This window comes from Triticum aestivum, chromosome 3D (genome assembly GCF_018294505.1).
Source record: "Triticum aestivum cultivar Chinese Spring chromosome 3D, IWGSC CS RefSeq v2.1, whole genome shotgun sequence".
NCBI lineage: Eukaryota > Viridiplantae > Streptophyta > Magnoliopsida > Poales > Poaceae > Triticum > Triticum aestivum.
The window spans coordinates 344,881,695-344,900,513 of NC_057802.1; the positions used below are offsets into that span (position 1 = coordinate 344,881,695).

General features: G+C 48.2%; 2 protein-coding genes and 1 long non-coding RNA gene across 3 annotated transcripts; all 3 read right to left on the reverse strand.

Moving 5' to 3' along the window:
• Positions 1-58: 58 nt before the first annotated feature.
• LOC123074617 (uncharacterized) lies at positions 59-2,328 on the reverse strand. Its single transcript, XR_006436019.1, has 5 exons — positions 2,103-2,328; positions 1,051-1,599; positions 537-948; positions 225-434; positions 59-137 (listed from the first exon to the last, which is right to left on the reverse strand). It is a non-coding gene; the product is annotated as an uncharacterized lncRNA (long non-coding RNA).
• A 266-nt stretch (positions 2,329-2,594) lies between these two features.
• On the reverse strand, positions 2,595-7,060 carry LOC123074618 (ARF guanine-nucleotide exchange factor GNL2-like). Its single transcript, XM_044497413.1, has 2 exons — positions 5,809-7,060; positions 2,595-5,741 (listed from the first exon to the last, which is right to left on the reverse strand). The coding sequence occupies exons 1-2, from the start codon at positions 6,882-6,884 to the stop codon at positions 2,648-2,650; spliced, it is 4,170 nt and encodes a 1,389-aa protein (XP_044353348.1). The 5' UTR covers positions 6,885-7,060; the 3' UTR covers positions 2,595-2,647.
• Positions 7,061-13,380: 6,320 nt separating this feature from the next.
• LOC123074619 (potassium channel KAT6-like) lies at positions 13,381-18,187 on the reverse strand. The gene is made up of 9 exons (XM_044497414.1): positions 17,829-18,187; positions 17,522-17,737; positions 17,247-17,402; positions 15,208-15,265; positions 14,807-15,124; positions 14,366-14,707; positions 14,240-14,278; positions 13,936-14,121; positions 13,381-13,808 (listed from the first exon to the last, which is right to left on the reverse strand). The coding sequence occupies exons 1-9, from the start codon at positions 17,987-17,989 to the stop codon at positions 13,497-13,499; spliced, it is 1,788 nt and encodes a 595-aa protein (XP_044353349.1). The 5' UTR covers positions 17,990-18,187; the 3' UTR covers positions 13,381-13,496.
• Positions 18,188-18,819: the final 632 nt, after the last annotated feature.

The following is an 18,819-nucleotide window of genomic DNA, read 5'->3' on the forward strand; positions in this document are numbered from 1 at the left end:
CATATGATGTGTAGATGCAAGCATACAACAATGAGGAGGATTAGAGATGAAACTCGCCTTGGTAAGTGTTAACTTAATTAAGCTTCTCCCCATCAAACTGTCGAGCAATGTGTATGGCGCATGCACCTGACTCAGCGCTGAAAATAATGCGAAAAAACATATGGTTCAGATTGAAAACATAATGATTGAGCTGAGGGTATTAGTGACGTCTTGTTGTCACTTACGAGGAAAATATGGCATCTGTCGTAGGTCCATGCTTCATCCGCCAGTTTTCCTTGACCGATGGCCATCCGCCATAGAATTCATGGAGGCATGCGAATAATGCACTGTGGAGCTTCCAAGCAGTTGCTTGATTGCGATCCTTATGCGTAAGAGCCGATGCATTTTTGTGATACAGAGGATCAAGGACATTGATTAAGGACTGCAGTGATGAACTGATAGATGGAACGACATATGAAAGGGACTTGTGAATACATGGAGTTGAAGATGGTACCCCAAAAAATGGAGGAAAAGAAAAATGCAATTGACAACTTTACCATTTGGGACGATGTTAGATCATACTTCAGAGAATCAGCAGAGAGCTACTTCTGGATCGACACCGTGTGCAAGAAGTCGGAATCAGACAACACAAGAGTCTGCTTGCACATCGAGGCGCATGGTAAACAAAAAATGGAATAAAGTGAAAACTGAATTCAAATAATACATCTGGAAGAATGGTGGAAGATGTCACGGGTAGTGAACTAAGAAGCTTCCGGAGAATTCAGGTTCAATTGGGTGCCTCCAGCTTAAGTACGGGTTCTCGGACTCGGCTTGATAATCAAGTTGAGCAAACCGACGGAAAGAATGGACATCAGTTCATGACCAATTATGTTGTTGCCAACGAGCTGACCGCGTATGACAAAACCCGTGACACTAATAAATCTTGGCTCCTCGTGAACAATAAAGTTCCTACAAAAAAAGAGTGGTCATGCTGTTAGTACCAGGAATACGAGAAACAATAGCCATGCTTTATATGGTGAATTTAATTAGATAAATGGTGCGCGCAATTACCCCGCTAGCTCGCTATCTACAGCGGTCATGAAGTGATGTTCAATTAGTTGAGCAACACCAGCTTGTGATGGGTACGGGACAACTCCCCTGCACCAGGGACAACTCCCCTGCACCAGGGGTCTGTCTGGAATCCAAGACGAGATACATACTTGCGACCGGGAAGATCATTACTCCTCCGGCCGAAAACAGTTGTGGCAGCATCGTGTGGGAGGTCGATGTATAGTTGACTAGTGGCAGCATTTTGTTCTCAGCCAGGACGATGGCCCGCAGGTGGTGCTTACTTTGCTCATTGTCCAGGCGCTGAATTTAAAATTTAATTTCTGCAGCATTTGGAGATCAAGCATTCCACCAAACCCAATGCTCTTAACAAGAAATCGCTTGTACTCGTTGAAAGTCTGAATGACCTCGACAACATGCTTGATAGACATACAGGAAGTTGGTGCTTGCGGCAATGGGCGGACACCACTCTGAGCTGAATCCTCGCTATCAGTTAGAAGTTTCTCATCACCCGTGTCCGCCGCACAACTGCCTTCATCCGACATTTTTTTGCTGCAAAAGATTAATGGGCGAAAATAAGCATGGGATGGTGTACTAGAAAATTAAGCATGGAAATCAGGCATTTAGGCAAAGGGAACATTCAGACTTTTGCAAATTAGAAAAAAATGAACCCAATAACCATTGCTTATGTATTTCTTGCAAATAAATCTGAAACTTTCTTTTCTGAAAAAATAAATCAAGATATATACTAAAGATGCAGAGTAAATGTACTTGGGCTATGCATGTACAACGTTTTCCTTAAATTACAGCTGCATTGGTGGTCTGAATCTAATTAACTAGGAATCAGTAGGCAGGATTGGACGAGTAGTGCGTGGTAAGCGGAACAAGATTGAGTGCATGCACTATGGTCTCAATTTTTTTGAATCACTAAGTGGTATAGATCTTTAATCTGAGAATAAGTGCATGTGAGCAAGAACAAAAAAATCATTCGACTAGGAAATCATCATGAATCATGAGCGGATTCAAATAAAAAGAGAGGGTGGACATGTGGCGACCGGAATGGTGGGCCGCTCCAGGAGCGGCAAGCAGAATCGCCGGCGATAGGTCGGAGTAGATCGACGCCGGCGAGTAGAACAGCAGGTGAGAGAGATGGGGAGGATTCGCTGGATGAGAGCTTCAGGATAGGGATGAGCAGGGGTGTGGAGACTGGGGCGGATAGAGGAGGAGCTTGCCATCTCCGATCTGATTCTTCCAAGCGAGGATGAAGAAGATAAGGCAATGGGAGGCAGCCGTCCGTTTAGCAGCAAACTTCTAAGCCGTAGCCCAACATTCGGTGTCCCTGTCTGAGCCGGCGTTGTGGGTATGACGGCCGTTGCATTGAAAGCAACCGCTGGGTGGGCCAGGACGTGGAAAAAAGCGGCGCATACTTGCCCATATACGGACTGAAATACATGCAGCGACGGGAATCTCGGGAAAAGCTGACGGCTATGATATCGAGTCCATCTAAGCTCGAGCTCATAATAGGACTTTTGAGTATGAATCTAATTTTCCTGTTGTTTCAAAGTTCAAACATTATTCTGTGAGGTGAACTAGTAGTTAGCTACTCGGGGAACAGCTCTTCCTTGACGGCAGGTGCAATCCACTGGATCTGGATGTAGGTGATCTCCCAGAGCTCGTCTCCTTCTCTCTGCACCAGCACCTCCTTGTTCTTCATCTCGACGATCATCCTCTTGAGCATCCGAGGCACCAGCTCCTGCATCACGCCGGCGCCGCCGCCGGCTGCCAGGTCGGACTTGATGCACGTGTCCATCCGGCGCAGCACGCCGAGCCAGAACGTCCGGAAGCCCGGCCCCTGCGCCAGCGTCCCCAGGAACAGCACGAAGACGTCGGCCAGCAGCTCTGTCGCCGCGGCGAGCGTGCCCTCCATGCTCCGCGTCTCGCGCTCCGCGCCCTCTCGCCGGGAGTACTCGAGCGTCTTCTCGTGCAGGTCGTCCACCATCGCGAAGATGACGAGGTTGAAGCATGCCAGGCAGCCCGCAGGGCCGAAGTCCAGGTCCCCCGCGGCGGCCAGCGCGAAGCTCCGGCCGAGGTCCGTCACGGCCTGGTTGCGGATCTCCTCCCGCCGCACCAGGCTCGTCTTCCGCAGCGTCTCCGCCAGCTTGATGAACATGTTGGTCGCCAGGTTGCCCATCCGCGACGCGTCCTCCACCGACGACGAGCTGTTGCCGCTGCTGCTGCTCCCCGGATCAGAGTACCCGGACTTGTGCCACTGCACGAGCCAGTTCACGGACTCGGCCATCAGCTCGAGGATCTTGGTGCTAATCTCGAGGGGGCTGATCTTGAGCGCGGCGAAACCGAACGCCGCCTCGATGCAGGCCGCGTAGTTGAACCGCGAGATGTGCGCCCCGTCGCTCATCAGCTTGATCATGGCCGCGACGGACTGGTCGAAGGTCTCCGGGTGGCGGCCGGTGACGGACAGCAGATGCAGCAGCGTCTTCCACCCGAGCGGCGTCTGCACGCTCCCGGCGTGCTCCATGATCAGCTTCACGATGCACTCCGAGATGCCCTCGCAGCACGTGTCGAGGATCTCCTTGTCAAGCTTCCACATCAAGTTGATCGACTTGCAGATGAGCTCCTCGGCGAGGCGGTCGGGGGTGGCCTGTCCCGGGAGCAGCTTCACCGCGACCTTGAAGAGCACAACGATGGCCTTCTCCGCGAAAGGGCACGGCGAGAAGAGCGGCAGCATGGACACGGCCGTGAAGCAGTCGTGCATGTGCTGCCAGAAGGACGCGAAGCGCTGAAGGTTGGCCAGGGAGACGAGCAGGATGAGATCCCAGCAGAAGCCCACGGTCTCCTCTTCCTCGATCGGGGTGCTGAATTTCTGGCCCTTGCCACCGGCCGCAAAGATGAGCGCCCGCCCAAGGTTCTGCAGCGACTCGTCAGGCAGCTTCCCGCTCTCCGTGAACATGCTGCCGATCTGGCATTGCTGGATGATCTTGAGGTTGTTCTCGAACTCGTTGCCGACGCAGAGCAGCGACTCGCCGCCGCCGTCGAGAGACAAGAACTGCGAGAACCGGCCGATCATGCCGGACACATGCCGGCTTGTCCCGGCGCCACGGTGCGACGAGGGGAAAATGGCGGCTGAATCTGACTTGGGGCGAGGGCCTAAACGACTGGACACGCTGCCGTCCTGTTCGACCACCGACTGGGGTAGCAGCCTGAGCCGCTTGAGCTTGAGCAGGCAGTCGACGATGTTCTTCCAAGCGCCTCGCACCGACTCGCCGAACCTGTTGGCGATGGTGAAGAGAGCCAGTGTTGACATCCTCGGCTTGAGCTCATTGCTGAAAGTGAAGATGGTCTCCTCCGTGGTGGCGTAGGGGTTCAGCAGCGTCGTGAACTTGCAGAGGCAGCAGAGGAGCTCGTCAAGCACGTCCTCCAGCCCGTAGCGTGCAATGCGCGCCACAGAGATCAAGCCCTCCACGCACTGGTTCAGGATCTCCTCGTCGTCCGTGTAGTCGAATATGGCGGCCAACGTCGCGACGGCCGGCCCGGAGACAGCAATGAACACCTCACGACTGAGTTTGTGCTTGAAGTCGCAGGGCGTGAAGGGCTCGATGGAGCGCGACCGCTTGACGATGTCTGCCCACCGGCTGGTGGTCATCTCAACGTTGGTGGCGCCCTGGCTGAACATGGTGATGGCGTTCACCGCAATGGAGTGGAAGAGCTCGGACAGGTACTCCCTGGGAAGGTCCTTGCCGGAGTTGATGGCGCGGTTGTTCCTGATGAAGTCATCCTCCGACATCTTCTTCTTCACCTGGGGGTTGTGCAGGTCGGTGTTGAGCATGATGACGGAGTAGCAGAGGATGAAGGCGGCGTCCTTTGTCGCGAACACCTCCTGCGTTTGCTGCTCGTAGAAGCGCTCCGAGAAGTGCTCGAGAACGCGCTGTATCTTCTGCGACTCTCCCGGCAGCCGGAACGTCTCCAGGTAGGTGCGGAGCGCGGTGTCGAGGATGGAGCCGGTGAAGTCAAAGGTGTCGGTGAACTCCTTGAGCACTTTGAGGTTGAACTCGTCCGGGTCGCCGAGGAACTCCCCGATCTTGACCTTGTCGAGGCCTGGCGAGTAGCGCAGGAAGTAGGCCATGCTCTTGGCGTCCGGCGGGGTGGGCACCAGGTGGCACAGCTTGAGGAACTCGACGCCCTTCTTCTCGTCGCGGTTGTAGTGGTTGGCGGCGATGGCCACCTTCTTCTTCTTGAGCTTGCGCTTGCGGACGAAGTCCACCCAGGTCTCGTGGCCATGGTCGTCGCTCGAGTCCCACCGCTCCAGCCAGAACAGCCGGTACTCGGAGATCTCCACGTTGTACGCCTCCTGGTCTGGGGCCTTCTCGACCTCCACGTTGTCGGCGATGGTGGTGATCATGTTGACGAGGCCCTCGAACGCCTGGAGCTGAACGGTCGTCATCGGGTTCGACAGCGGGTACGCCGCCTTGCAGAGCAGCTTGCCGACCTCCTCGTAGACATTGCGCATCAGTGGGTCGCAGTCATAGTTGACGTACATCTCGATCACGAAGGTTGGCTGCCGGCAAAAGCTAATGAGCCCCTCGATCGCCACCTCCTGCAGCTGCATCCCGCTCGCACCGCTGCCAACTCGGAGTATCACGTACATGAAGAATGCTTCCAGCTGGAGCTTGAGGAACCTGGAACAAGATGCCATTCAAAACAGGAGCAACCACAGACTCGGATGACATGATTAAGGGTGCATACCTGCGCAAGAAGTTGTACAGGTTGAGAACCGTGCTGCAGATCATTGAGAGGACCAGAGGGCTGCACTCCGTGGCGTAGTAGATCAAGTGGTAGAAAAGATCATCTTGGATGAGGCGCAAGAGCTTGGGATGCTTGCCAATGGCCTCGCCGCCGAGCTCCACGGCCGAGTTGAGCAGCACCAGGGCGAAGAGCTGCACGTCCTCCTCGGAGGTGAACGCGCCGTGCCCCTCGGGCGTCATCACCATGTCGGGGGCATTGAGGAGCAGCGAGCAGAGGAAGTTGAAGACATCAACCATGCACCGCGCGCCGAAGCCTGCCGCGGAGGTGACGGACATGTCGTCCTCAGCGTCCTCGCGGATGTCCGGCAGGCGGGCGAAGACGGCCTGCAGGATCTCGTGCATGCAGTGCCGAGCCGTGCGCTGCAGGAGCTCGCTGCCGCGGCTGCTGGCCGCGTGCTGCACCACTTGGAAGCACGTGTTGACCGCGGTGCACACGGCGCTGTCCGAAAGGAGGGGCGCGGCGCGGGCGCGGAGAAGCGCGGCGAGCACCTGCAGCACGCGGAGGAGCACGGCCTCCTCGGCGCCGGCGTCCGCGATGCGCTCTATGCGGCAGTTGGTGACCGCGGTCAGGATGGCCTGTATCGCGTCCCGGGCGCCCGGCGAGCACTCGTCGAACACGTCGATCCGCAGGATCTTCAGCACGGACGACAGGGCGACGCCGGTGGCCGCCGGCGGGACCTCCTCGCTCTGCACGACGTCGAGGAACGGCGACAGGTACATGGACGGGTCGGAGCAGCGCCACGCGCCGTGGCGGGGCTGGAAGAGGAGGGCACGGAGGCTCTTGAGGGACTGGATGAGGCCTGCGAACACGGCCTCTTCCGCAGCGGCGACCGCCGGAGGGAGGTAAGCGTAGGGGTCCGGACGACGGCGGATGACGGCGAGGAGCGCGGCCACCTCCGTGTTGAGCATGCAGGAGATGCCGAGGTCCTTGAGCCGGGGGTCACGGCGAGTCCCGCGTGCCACGGTGTACGTGGGCGGGCCATCGTCGTCGTCGTCCGAGGCCGGCGTCCTTGCCATCGCGCGCCGGCGTCGAGGATTATTGGGCGCTCCGAGGTCAAGGGGGGGATTAACTTGTTCAGGAGAAGGCTATGTCTACTTTGAATATTGGAGGACGTACGCGAATATGGTGGATGAACGTGAGGAGCGAAAGGGAGTTGCCCCATCGCTCATGTCCATTTTTGCCAAGTGGTGAGTGATTTCCTCCTAATCTTGGACTGCTGCCCTTAATTTTTTTTTCTTCTGTTCTTCAGCAAACGATGCTACTGTCGCAGACCGCAGCCTGTTCACGGTTGCATGTAGAAGTGCGATTTTCTAAAAATAGCATTGGTTTTTTTTTTTCCTTTTGCAATTAGAATAGCATTTGGTTCGTGCAATGAGTATTGAGTCCTTGACATTGCTATTTTTTAAAATAATACATTGTTTTTTTTTCAGGAATATTACGCTGATTTTTTTTAAATACATCGTCGGCCGACTGATCTTGTCGTCTGACTGACCGGTAGACGACTGGGTCCCGTCGTCCTATCGGGTGCCGACAGCTGGCCTCTCGTCCATGTGGCGGCCGACGAGTGGCTAGACCATGTCGCGGCGATTCCCGTCGGTGGCTGGGCCCAGCCGACACACCCTTGTCGCCCAGCTGCAGGATGAGAGGATGGCAGCCCGCGCCAGGCCCCTTTTCTTCCTCTGTTCTTCCTGTTCTTCGTTCCTTCTCTTCCCCACTAGAAAACACTCTCATTTGTACACCAATCCGAGCCAATTTTTTTTGCCGATTTGCCACCGTGGATGCGTTGTAGATAGTTGGCGGAGGCAAGGCAGACCTCAATCTACTGATGGGGTAGCTCGTGGTGGTCGCGGTGAGCATTTTCTTGGAGGTTTTTTTGAGCACATTGCTGGAGGTTGTGGTGGTGGTGGAGGTGGAGGTGGCGGAGGTGTAGCTCGGGCAGTGTGGTGTAGGTGGTGGAGGTGAAGCTCCGGCAGTGTGGTGTAGTCTCCGGCTCCGGCTCTGGTGATTGAAGGTCGCCGTTCGTCGTTGCTTCACACGCTTCAAGGGTGTAATTCAACATACGTTTTCTCTGTCATAGTTGCTCCGTTAGTATTCGGTAATATGTTTCGATGTGAAATATATTATGTGTGTGAATATTGTTATTTGTTCCGGTAGTATCCATAATATATTTAGATGCCAAATATTTGGTTGTGTGAATATTTTTAGTTGCTCCGGTAATATTCCGTACTATACATGGATACCAAATTTTTAGGTGCGTCAGTACGTGTAGTTGCTCCTGTAATATCCGTAATATATTTAGATGCCAAATATTTAGTTATGTCAATATTTGTAGTTGCTCCGGTAATATCCGTAATATATTTAGAGTTAAAAATTTTAGGTGTGTGAATATTTTTATTTTGTCATGCTACTTAATAGTTGTCTGTTACCGTTGAAAAGAAAATGATGTCAGCCGAGATGTCTAGAAAGCGGGAAAATATGGCAGGAGATACCGGCAGGAACTAGAGAGTGGAAAAATGTGGCGGGAATTAGAAAGTGGGAAAATATGGCGGGAACTAGAGAGCGCGAAAATGTGGCGGGGGATACTGGCGGGAAATGGTGGCCCAAAATATAAGCGAGAGCCCAAAAGCAGGAAACCTAGGGCTAAGAAAATGGGGCGCCTCCGTATAGCCGACATGAGACCAATTTGCTTCCTCCTGGATGACAGGTTCCAGTCGTCCAGCAGTAGGCCAACGATGTATTATTAAGAAAAACAAATTCGGCATAATATTTTTGAAAATTAATAAAAAATGTATTATTGTAAAAAATTAGCTCTTATCTTATATACTTGAGAAGTTTATTCCCATCACCTTATTTGTCTTCACATGCAGCCTATCCACCTCATCATATATTCCTCACGCATGCCATCTCCCATTTAAATGTGCATACAAGTTTATCCACATCACCAAGACCACGCAACCAATCAATGTTTCACTTTTCACAAAATGCACGCCCTCCGCATCATCAAATGTCATTCAACCATTCAACTTTTCACTTTCCATTTTCCACCACATGCAAGCCCTCCACATCATCAAGCACATCAAAGCCCTCCACATTATTAATACTTATTTTTATTTAGTAAATAATTGAACTTGAATGTCACAAGATAATATAACATGCATCCACTTCCATTTCCCTCTAGGTTGAATGTGGTGCACTATTATTCTCTTATTTTCTGATAAGTTCATTTCCGAAAATTTCCGCAGCAACGTGCGGGGCATTATCAGTTAGTGGAACGAGCATAACAAGATGCAACCGTGCCTCTATATCACTTTAGCTATGTATAAGTTGACGGAAACTTGAAATTGAGAAAATTCCACTATTATATGCTTATTTTTGCATTTTTGGAAAGCATAAATTTTGTGAATTTTTTGTCATTGTTTGTTTTAGATATGTTTTTATTTTCTTTCTTCTTGAAGGGTAATACTAATGCACTAATTCATCTTTGTTAGAAAACTTCATTATTTTTATTTTTTTAGTTTTCAATTTTATATATTATTAAATGGTAATACGAATGCCACAAATTCATTCTTCCTTAGAAAAAAAACATTAATTTGAATTTACTTTTGTTTTAATTTTACTTTACTCTGTTCTTTAAGAGTAATACGAATGCTATTATTTCATTCCTTCTTACAAAATTGTTTTTACGAATATTTCACTATTATACGTTTATTCTTGCATATTATAAAAAGTGCAATTTCTACGTAAACTGCATGCAAATATTGTCATTGTTTGTCTTGGATTATTTCCATTCTATTGCTTCTTAAATGTTAATACCAATGCAGCTAGTTCATTCTTCCTTAGAAAACTTCATTATTTTGATTTTTTAGGTTTTATTTCATTTTCTTTCTTCTTGAAGGGTAATACAAATGCCACTAAGTTAATCCTTCTTAGGAAACTTCATATTTTTTCAAAATTTCCATTATTATATGCTTATAATTGCATGTGATAAAAAGTGCAATTTATGTGTAAATTGTGTGCATTTTTCTCAATATTTGTTATTTATCTTAATTTCTTTGTAAAGGGTAATACCAATTGAGCTAATTCATTGTTTCTTAGAAAACTTCATTGTTTTGTTTTTTTTGTTTTACTTTCTTTGTTAAGGGTAATACAAATGCGGCAAATTCATTCCTTCTTAGAAAACCTTTTTTTGGAAAAATTTCACTACTATATGCATATTTTTACATATTATAAAAGTTGAAATTTATGTGTAAATTGTGTCTTAGTTTGTCGTTATTTATTTTAGTTTTTAGTGGTAATAACAATGCCACTATTTCATTCCTTACAAAACTTCCTTATTTTGATTTTTTTAGTTTGTTTTAGTTTATTCTTCTTCTTAAAGGGTAATATCTCTTTTTTGGTGGAAAACTTTTGATCTATTCATTTTCAATCATAGCAGTACAGCGAACACTAAAAATAATAAAAATTACATCCATATTGTAGACCACCTAGTGACGACTACAATCAGTGAAGCGAGCCGAAGGCACGGCACCGTCACCTCCCCTCCCTTGCCGGAGCCGGGTAATATCAATGCCACTAATTTATTTTACCTTAAAAAAGACTATTATTTTGATTTTGTTTCAATTTTATTTAATTTTCTTCTTTAAGGGAAATATGATTCCACTAATTAATTATGCTTAGAAAACATCTTTTTGCAAAATTCCATTTTATATGTTCATTCTTGCATATTATTGAAAAAAGCAATTTTTGTATATATTTGTGCAATTTTTTTATTAGGTTGTTTAATTTTATTTTTTCTCCTTAAAGGGGAGAGGGGGTGGGGTATCACGGGTGATGGTGTAGCTGTGCAGCTAGCTTGAGGTTAGGCAAGACCGATCCATCAGTTGCATGTAGAATCATAGTACTTCTAGAAGGTTGTGCCCCGTTTCTGCTGTCGTGATTTAATAATTTATTTATTTATTTTGGCGCCGAGGGAGATGTTGTTGTAAGCCACTCGCCCTTTCGACTTAGTTACATGTACATCATGGACACGCAAACTCGCCCTTTCGATCCAGTCACATGTTCACCCTTGACATGCAACTCGCCCGACCTAGTTGCATGTCCACTCTCGCCACGCAACTCATCCGTCCTAGTTACATGTCCTCCTCGACACACCACTTGCCTCCTGACCCAGGTTTATGTCCATCCTCTATACACAACTCGCCTCTTGGCCCAGTTGCATGTCCATCCTGGACACCCAACTCGCATTTTTGACCTACTTGCATATGCACACACGACTCACAACTCACCTCCACACAATCGCATGTTCACCCTCGACATGCAAACACACCCCGCACAGTTGCATGTCCACCCTTGACCCGAAACTCAACCGACCCAGTTGCATGCTCATCCTTGCCCCGACCTATTTGCATGTTCACCCTTGACACGCAACTTGCCCGTTGACCCCCCTGACCAAATTGCATTACCACCCTCGACATGCAACTTGCCCCCAAACCTGGACCCAGTTGCATGTCCATCCTCGACATGCAACTTCCCAATTAACCCCCTGACCTAGTTGCATGTCCACCATCAACATGCAATTTATCCCTTGAACCCTAACCAAGTTGTAAGTCCACCGTCAACATGCAACTTGCCCCTCCCCCTGAACCACTACCGAGTTGCAAGTCCACTCTCGGCATGCAAATTGTGCAATGACCCCCCGACCCAGTTGCAAGTCAACTCTCAACATGCGAATTTCCCATTGACCTCCCCCGACCTAGTTGCATGTCCATCCTCGACATGCAAGTTGCCTAATTGCCTCCCCCGAAGCCTGATCCAGTTGCATGTTCACCCTCGACATGCAAGTTGTCTCCCTAACCCTGACTCAGTTGCAAGTCCACTCTGGACATGCAACCCCCCCCCCCCCCCCCCGAACTCTAATCCAGTTGCAAGTCCACCCTCGACATGCAACTGAGTCACGGGGTGAACTCAAAATAAATTATTTTACAACCATGATAGAGACAAAAACCTGGGTATCTCACTTACAAACTGAATCACACAACAAGTACTCCCTCCGTCCCATATATGATTTGTTGTCTGTCTGTTATCATTTTTGATATCCCTTATATCCATATTTTTTTGTATGCTAATTACACTAATGTTTTGTTTCTTCGTGACCAATAACACCCTGAAACAAGGGGTAGGAAGGCTAAAACTCTAGGCTCCATTTTTTTAGACTTTGCTTTGACAAGCAAGGAACTCTCATGTGTAGGCTTAAGTTTTTTTTCTAGAAGCCAAGATTTGACCCGTTGTAGGCTTGTCTGTTTTTCCCTCTTTTTTTATCTCATGCAGCAACAACAAATAAAAACGTCGAGTACCAACAATAACTAAAAATGCCCATGCCCAACAGGTTAGTGCTGCAGTAGAGGTTGTACTTAGGCTACCCAAATGCTATATATCACTTATAGCGAGGAATAAGGTACTTCTTGCTAAATAGCGATCCCAAGTGGGCCGACCCATTCACGAAGCAGCATCGTTTCGTGAGCAAGTAGTTTTCGGAAGGTTCCTACGAGCTCTGCCTATTTCAGGAAGCTTCCAGGCTGTTGTTCTTTGTTATTTTTTCTTTTAGCTGGGTTTCTCTAGTTTTGAGCGGTTTTTATCTTTCTTCATTTCTCCTTTTCCTTTTCGTTATCTTTTATGTATATTTCCTTTTCCTGGTTTTCTTTTTTATACTTTCTACCTTTTATTTTTCTCTTTTCATTCTTACCTTTTCAAATTTGCAAAGTTTTATTATTTTTCATTTTTTGTATTAAAACCAGCCAAAAAGTGCACCTACATTTAAATAAGTTCAGTTTGCACAAAAAAAATGTTCATTGTATATTAAAAAGGTTACAACAAAAAAATCAGTTTGGATAAAAGAAATGTTCATCGTATAATTAAAATAGTTCACCCTACACTAAAAAAGTTCAATTTGTATTAAAGAAATGGTGATCATACATGAAAAATAGTTCACCCTACACTAAAAAAGTTCAATTTGTATAAAAGAAATGGTGATCATACATGAAAAATAGTTCACCCTACAGTTAAAAAAGGAAAACATATATTTTTTAAAAATCACTTTATGAGAAAAAATGTTCATTTGTATATTAAAAAATTGTTCTCTGTGCATTTGGAAAATGTTCACCATATTAAAAATATATTCGGTGTGTATTTGAAATTTGTGCACCATATTTTAGAAAAACAAATTTAGTACAGAGAACATAATTTTTTGAAAAAACATAGAAAACCAGAAAAAGAATACCTAGAAGAGAAAAAAACAGAAGGACCTGGGCCTGACAAACCCTAACTTAACTTGTGCACCATATCTGAATGGTTGTAAGCGATCGCTCCACATCTAGATGAGGCCTAGACAAACCCTAGCCCTTAACTTGTGATTTCGACCAAACGTGTGTATGTCGAATCATGCAGGAAGGGGCCAGCTATCAGGCGCGCGCGTTGTCTGTCCTCATCCTCGTCAGCAGTTAACGCTACAGCCCAAAGATAAATCGACTGTCGGTCGACTGATCAATAAATAAAAATCAGTCAACTTGCACGTAGTCGATCCCCCTATCTATACATGCACTGAGTTAGAGACTTTAGAGTACAGTTCCCTGTCAACTTAAGAAGAGGTGATCGCCGTCTCTCAGCGCGCGAACGTCATCCACCTCCGCGCCGTCGGCGGTGAGGACATGTCTCGCCGCCATTCCAAACTTGTCTTCGCCAAGCTTCATCAGTTCTTCCAGTGAACCAGGCAGACATACGAGCTTCCCTGCCGCGCGGTTGCCCGCCATGCCACTGCCGTGCGGAATTTGCCCGTGGATAACAACACGTATCGGGTCGCCGTTCTGAAACGGGAGTGTGTCATGCCCGACATCTCTGGCAAATGTTAGCTCCTCTCCATGTCGCACCTTCAGAGATTCAAGATACTGGAGAGAAAGGTAAAATTAATTCCAAGTTCAGACAATCTAGTAAAAGAATTTTTTACACTAAATCATCAGGATATTTTTGCTTCTGGACAGCACCTGAATAATGCAGCATATGTGCATATAGTACCTGAACAAAATTGGAGAATATGGTGTCCCCGTCTGCAGTAGCAGGCCGGACGGTGTTCTGCAAGTGGCTACGGCTTATACGTATGACCTGGGTTAGGGTTCTGCTCCGGATGGTAAATGGCTGCGGGATGTTGAGCATCACACCGATTTCACCCGCCATGCCATGTGGCCCTATCCTCATGACAAACTGAAACACAGCCAGAGCAATCGCAGGTTATATAGTCGTTGTCCATTTTTTTTCAGTTAAAAGAAGAGTAGAACCTTATTTTTTCAGCGGGTTCCGGCAAATTTCAGGCCGGGCTTACCTTCTCCAGGCCATCGTCCTTGGCGGTTCTCAACACATCCTGAAATGATACACAATGATGTCAGTCAGGGAATATACGAACTGGCTCGAAGAAAACAGGTCGTGAGAATATGTGCAGTGAATTTACCACTTGGCCGGACGCGATGATGTAGCAGTCGGTCGGGTTCTCGTTCTCCAGGACAATGTCCATCTTGGGCGGAAAGAACTCCGCCTTCATCTCCGAGACGAGCTGCACGACGAGGTTGTCGGAGGCCCCCCGGAAGAGGTAGCAGTCCTCGACCGTGGCCTTGTAGAGGTGCTGCGCGACGGCCGACCTCGCGGCCTTGGGCAGCTCCGACAGCACCTCGTCGGGCAGCAGCAGCTCCGCCATCTGGAACCTCAGCTGCACGCTCTCCACCATCTGCTCCCGCATCCACGCCGGCAGCCGGTTCGCCTTCCCGTACCTCGCCACCTGGTCCACCATGTCCCTCTGCAGGTCCAATTAATGGTGCATCATGCATGCATCAACTGCAACTGCAACCGCGTGTGATGCTTTTACTATGCGTTTGTTTGCTGGTGAGGAAGGTACCATGCGGAATGTGGTGGTGGCGCCGTGGACGACGAGGTTGGTCATGTTGCCGATGACGTAGCAGGCGACGCCCATGTTGCAGAGCATGAAGAGGATGCTGAAGAGCTTCTCGCCGGTGTTGGCGGCGTGCAGGTCGCCGTAGCCGACCGTGGCCATGGTGGTCATGGACCAGTACACCGCGTACGTGTAGGCGAACCACACGCTGCGCTCCTTGAAGTCGCCCCGGAGGCTGCCGATCCACGTCTGCTCCTTGTCCCGGTAGTGGAACGCGAGCCACAGGTACACGCACGACGCGCAGTGCAGCGCAAACAGAGCCACCTGCATCACCAACTTCTGTTATGCATGAGCCAACTAGTAATTCGGGTTTGCTGACGAATTTCGTGTTCAGGTATTGTTCTTACGCAGAATAGCTTGATAAACCTAGTCCAGAAGTAGCTCAGTCTGGTGTCCTTCTCCAACCTGCAATGTTCGTACAAATAAATGTGTGCGATTTTACCTCGTTATTAGTCATGAATAAACATGCACTCCCTCTGGTCCCAAAATAGATGAATCTACACTCTAGAATATGTAGATTCGTATGTAGCCCTTATTGAATGAAATATCTAAAGAGTGTTATATTTAGAAACAGAGGGAGTACCAACACATCTGCTAGCCTCTGTTCACCGCCATGCTCTATATGAATCATTAGTGAAATACTCAGATCAGTGGAACATGGACAGACTCAGTCTCAGATCAAGGTCGCTTCAAGCGCGACTGCACTATACAGCCGATAAGATAAGGCCAAAGAAAGAATGCCACGCCCCGCCCAACTCTATAAAACGTATCTTAAATCGTTTATGGATGCATTATTGAGCACACTCGTACACATTATTAGCCAGACACAAAATCCTAAATGGCCCTGTTGCCAAAGGATTGGACTGAAGTGACTCAAAGATCTGACATTCTGTTCCACCCCAGATGGATTCTGGCCTCCGAACAGGTGTTACTTGTTTCATTCTATGTCGAAAGACATGCTACTTTTATTGGGCCATGATTTTTGTATATTGGTGTTAGAGCATTTCTGACCGATCCCTTCTAATTTAGAAGAGTATATGACTTTCTATCTTTTAGAGAAGTATATTTGCCTCTATAAAAAAGTGCAGTTTCTAACTAAAACCTTAAACTTAACTCCTTCAAAAAATAACATAAATTCGGTGCAAATTTGATCAAACTAGTCCATTGTACTTGATTAGAACTCGATTCAGCCACTAGTGTAAACCATTTTATATAACATTAAATGAAATCAAAACTAAAGATTACATAAAAACTAAACAAACTATTCATCATCACTATCATTGACCTCGGCAATCATCTTGTCCCATTCCTCGTCGGTCATGGGACCGGTGCCCTGGCCCACTCCGCCGCCACCGCCCTGGCCCGCTCCATCGCCACCGCCCTCGCCATCTCCGTCGAACCCGAAGCAAGCAAAGGTCGATGACCGTCATCACCCCCGGCCTATAGAACTTGTACTGCCGACACTGTTCGTGGAGACGCTCCGGGCACAGGTGGCGGAGCTCCGCCATGAATTCCTCGTCGACGCACTTCGAGGAAGTTTAGTCGGGGGTTTGCACCATGGAGGCACACCAACATGACGCCGTATGCTCGCGATGCCGACTAGTAGGAACTGATCCAAATCCGCTGACGGGTATCGCGGTCGGTGATCTCCGCCACCCACGTCCCCCATGCCCACTGCCACACGGTGAGGCACCTACTCTATGGCGCCGGCAGTGGCGGCATGTCGGGGAACCAGGAAGCGCCGCCGCAGGAGGAGGACACAACGTTGCGACCACAGGCTCTTGGAGCGTGGAGCGGCGCTTCTGATCGGTGGCGGGGAGCGGCAGCTAGATCCGGCCATTTTGGGAAGCATGGAGGCATCATCGGCGGCGGAGTGGATAAGGTCAAGTGGTGGGGGATGGAGATTTTTACCCCAACGTTGGCCAACCTATATTTAGGACCCTGATAAGTACCGAACGTCAGGTACAAGCACATGGCAACTCCGAGCGTTTTTGAAGGCATGTTTAGTGACAAGGGGATGTCAAGGATGGCAAATTTTGTGCTTCAGTTTATTTTTTTCAGAACCTTGCCGTGTGTCACCGAAAATTGCAATCCTTGTGTGATTGGAACTGCCATCAAAAAATGTCTGGGCCGGAGTGCCACGCACCTAACGTGTGGTACTTATCATTTGGGTATATTTAAGGGTTGGGTGGCCACGGAGTGAAAATTATTCTCCCCTAACAGTTTTATGAGATCAGTTAGGCGTGGTTTATTGGAGTAAAACCATAATTTTATTTCTCGAACGTCTTTTAGAGGATCGGTTAGAGATGCTCTTAGTGAGACACGAGATACGTACTAGGACAAAGTACATTGTATGTATGGAGTAGTATGCTCGTACGTAGAGTACCTTGCAAAGAGCTTACTGGCGCGACGCAGCCGCCAGAGCCGGAGAAGGATGAGGAACCCGCAGGGTCCGTTTTTCTTGCCCCTCACGAGCTGGTAGACTATCTGCAACGGGATTGTGGAGGCCACATCCAGCACGAACCACGGCCGCGTCAGGTACCTATAAATCCAATCCGCGCAAAATACGCATGGTCTTATTAGGCATAGATAGATATCGCCAAGAGTCCTAAAGGAAACAAATTAATTCGCAGCGATGAGTACGACTGTACGAGTTAGTACCTCACGGCGATCTTGCCACGGTCGTCGACGAGGAGGTCGGTGGACCTGTCGCGGTACGCGACGAAGAAGGACACGACGATGTCGGCGCAGAAGAAGACGTCGACGACCAGGTCCACGACGAGGTGCGCCCGGGAGACGGCCTTCTCCAGGGCCAGCTCGAACGGCGACGCCCACGCAGAGTAGGCCACCAGCACGATCAGGAACATCTGCCAGTACCTGCGATCGAGATCAGCTCCGTCGTTCAACCTCGTATAGCACGTGGATTCATGGACGTGCATGCATGCCAAGGCGATCGAGCCGCGCGCACCTGTAGGGGCGGCCGTAAGGGTTGATGACGTTCGGCCGGAGCGGCGGAGGGGCTCCGCCCAGTGCTTCCGGGAGATGCCCGGTAGAGAGGCTGATGTTCCGCGGCAGGAGCATCCTCGACGACGACGAACCTCTCTGACTTCCTACGCCCGCCATGGCCATGCTGACTAGCAGCCTCTGCGGCCGGCCCAGGGTTAACCGGGAAAGTATCTAATCGGTGATGTAGGGTATTGCATGAGAAAGTTTAGTGCTATCCAATCAGCCGAATCCAAAAGAAACAGTGGAATTGTATTTACTTCGTAACTTCCCCTTAATTATCATCAGCCTACCTTTTTGTCTATGACAGACAATAATGAGTTACTAATAATCTTCCTACTACCTTAAGCTCCGGCCTCCAAGTATCAACCGGATAATATAGGAACAAAATTAATGAAAATAAGAACAGGACTTCAAGGTGGCACCTGTTTGGGCTGCCTCGGCCCAACCAGGAAAACACGCATAGGGCCCTTACATGGGTTGGCCAGACCACGGCCTACTAAATTCGTTTTCTTATTTCGGAAAAATATTTTGTTTAGTATATGTCTGACGAGTATTGTCAGAATTCAGGTTTTTAGTTGTCAGAAATCAGTTTTAAAGAAATTGTTAAAAGGTGCAAAAAATGTCATGCATGTAGATATATATGTTCATACGTGGAAATAAAATATTCATCATGTATTAAAAAATGTCCCTGTGTAAAATAAATAAAATTTTGTATTAAAAAAGGTCAATATAATTTTATAAATTTTCATATATTCATAAAAAGTGTCCACAATGTACATATATGTTGACATGTGTGAAATAAATAAATTATTGCTTATTTAAAGTTCCATTATTGAGAAAACTAAATTCGTGTATTTAAAAGTTTATGTATCCCTTGCATAAAGTTCATAGATTCCGAAAAATGTTTAGAAACATGTGGGTATATGTTCATATAATAAATGGTTTAGAGTCCA

Coding starts and splice junctions, on each gene's coding strand:
- LOC123074618 (XM_044497413.1), bottom strand. CDS start 6,884: ATGGCAAGGACGCCGGCCTCGGACGACGACGACGATGGCCCGCCCACG. Junction 5,742..5,808: donor CTGTACAACTTCTTGCGCAG/GTATGCACCCTT, acceptor ATCTTGTTCCAG/GTTCCTCAAGCTCCAGCTGG.
- LOC123074619 (XM_044497414.1), bottom strand. CDS start 17,989: ATGGCCATGGCGGGCGTAGGAAGTCAGAGAGGTTCGTCGTCGTCGAGG. Junction 17,738..17,828: donor CCTTACGGCCGCCCCTACAG/GTGCGCGCGGCT, acceptor TCTCGATCGCAG/GTACTGGCAGATGTTCCTGA. Junction 15,125..15,207: donor GGTTTATCAAGCTATTCTGC/GTAAGAACAATA, acceptor TTGGTGATGCAG/GTGGCTCTGTTTGCGCTGCA.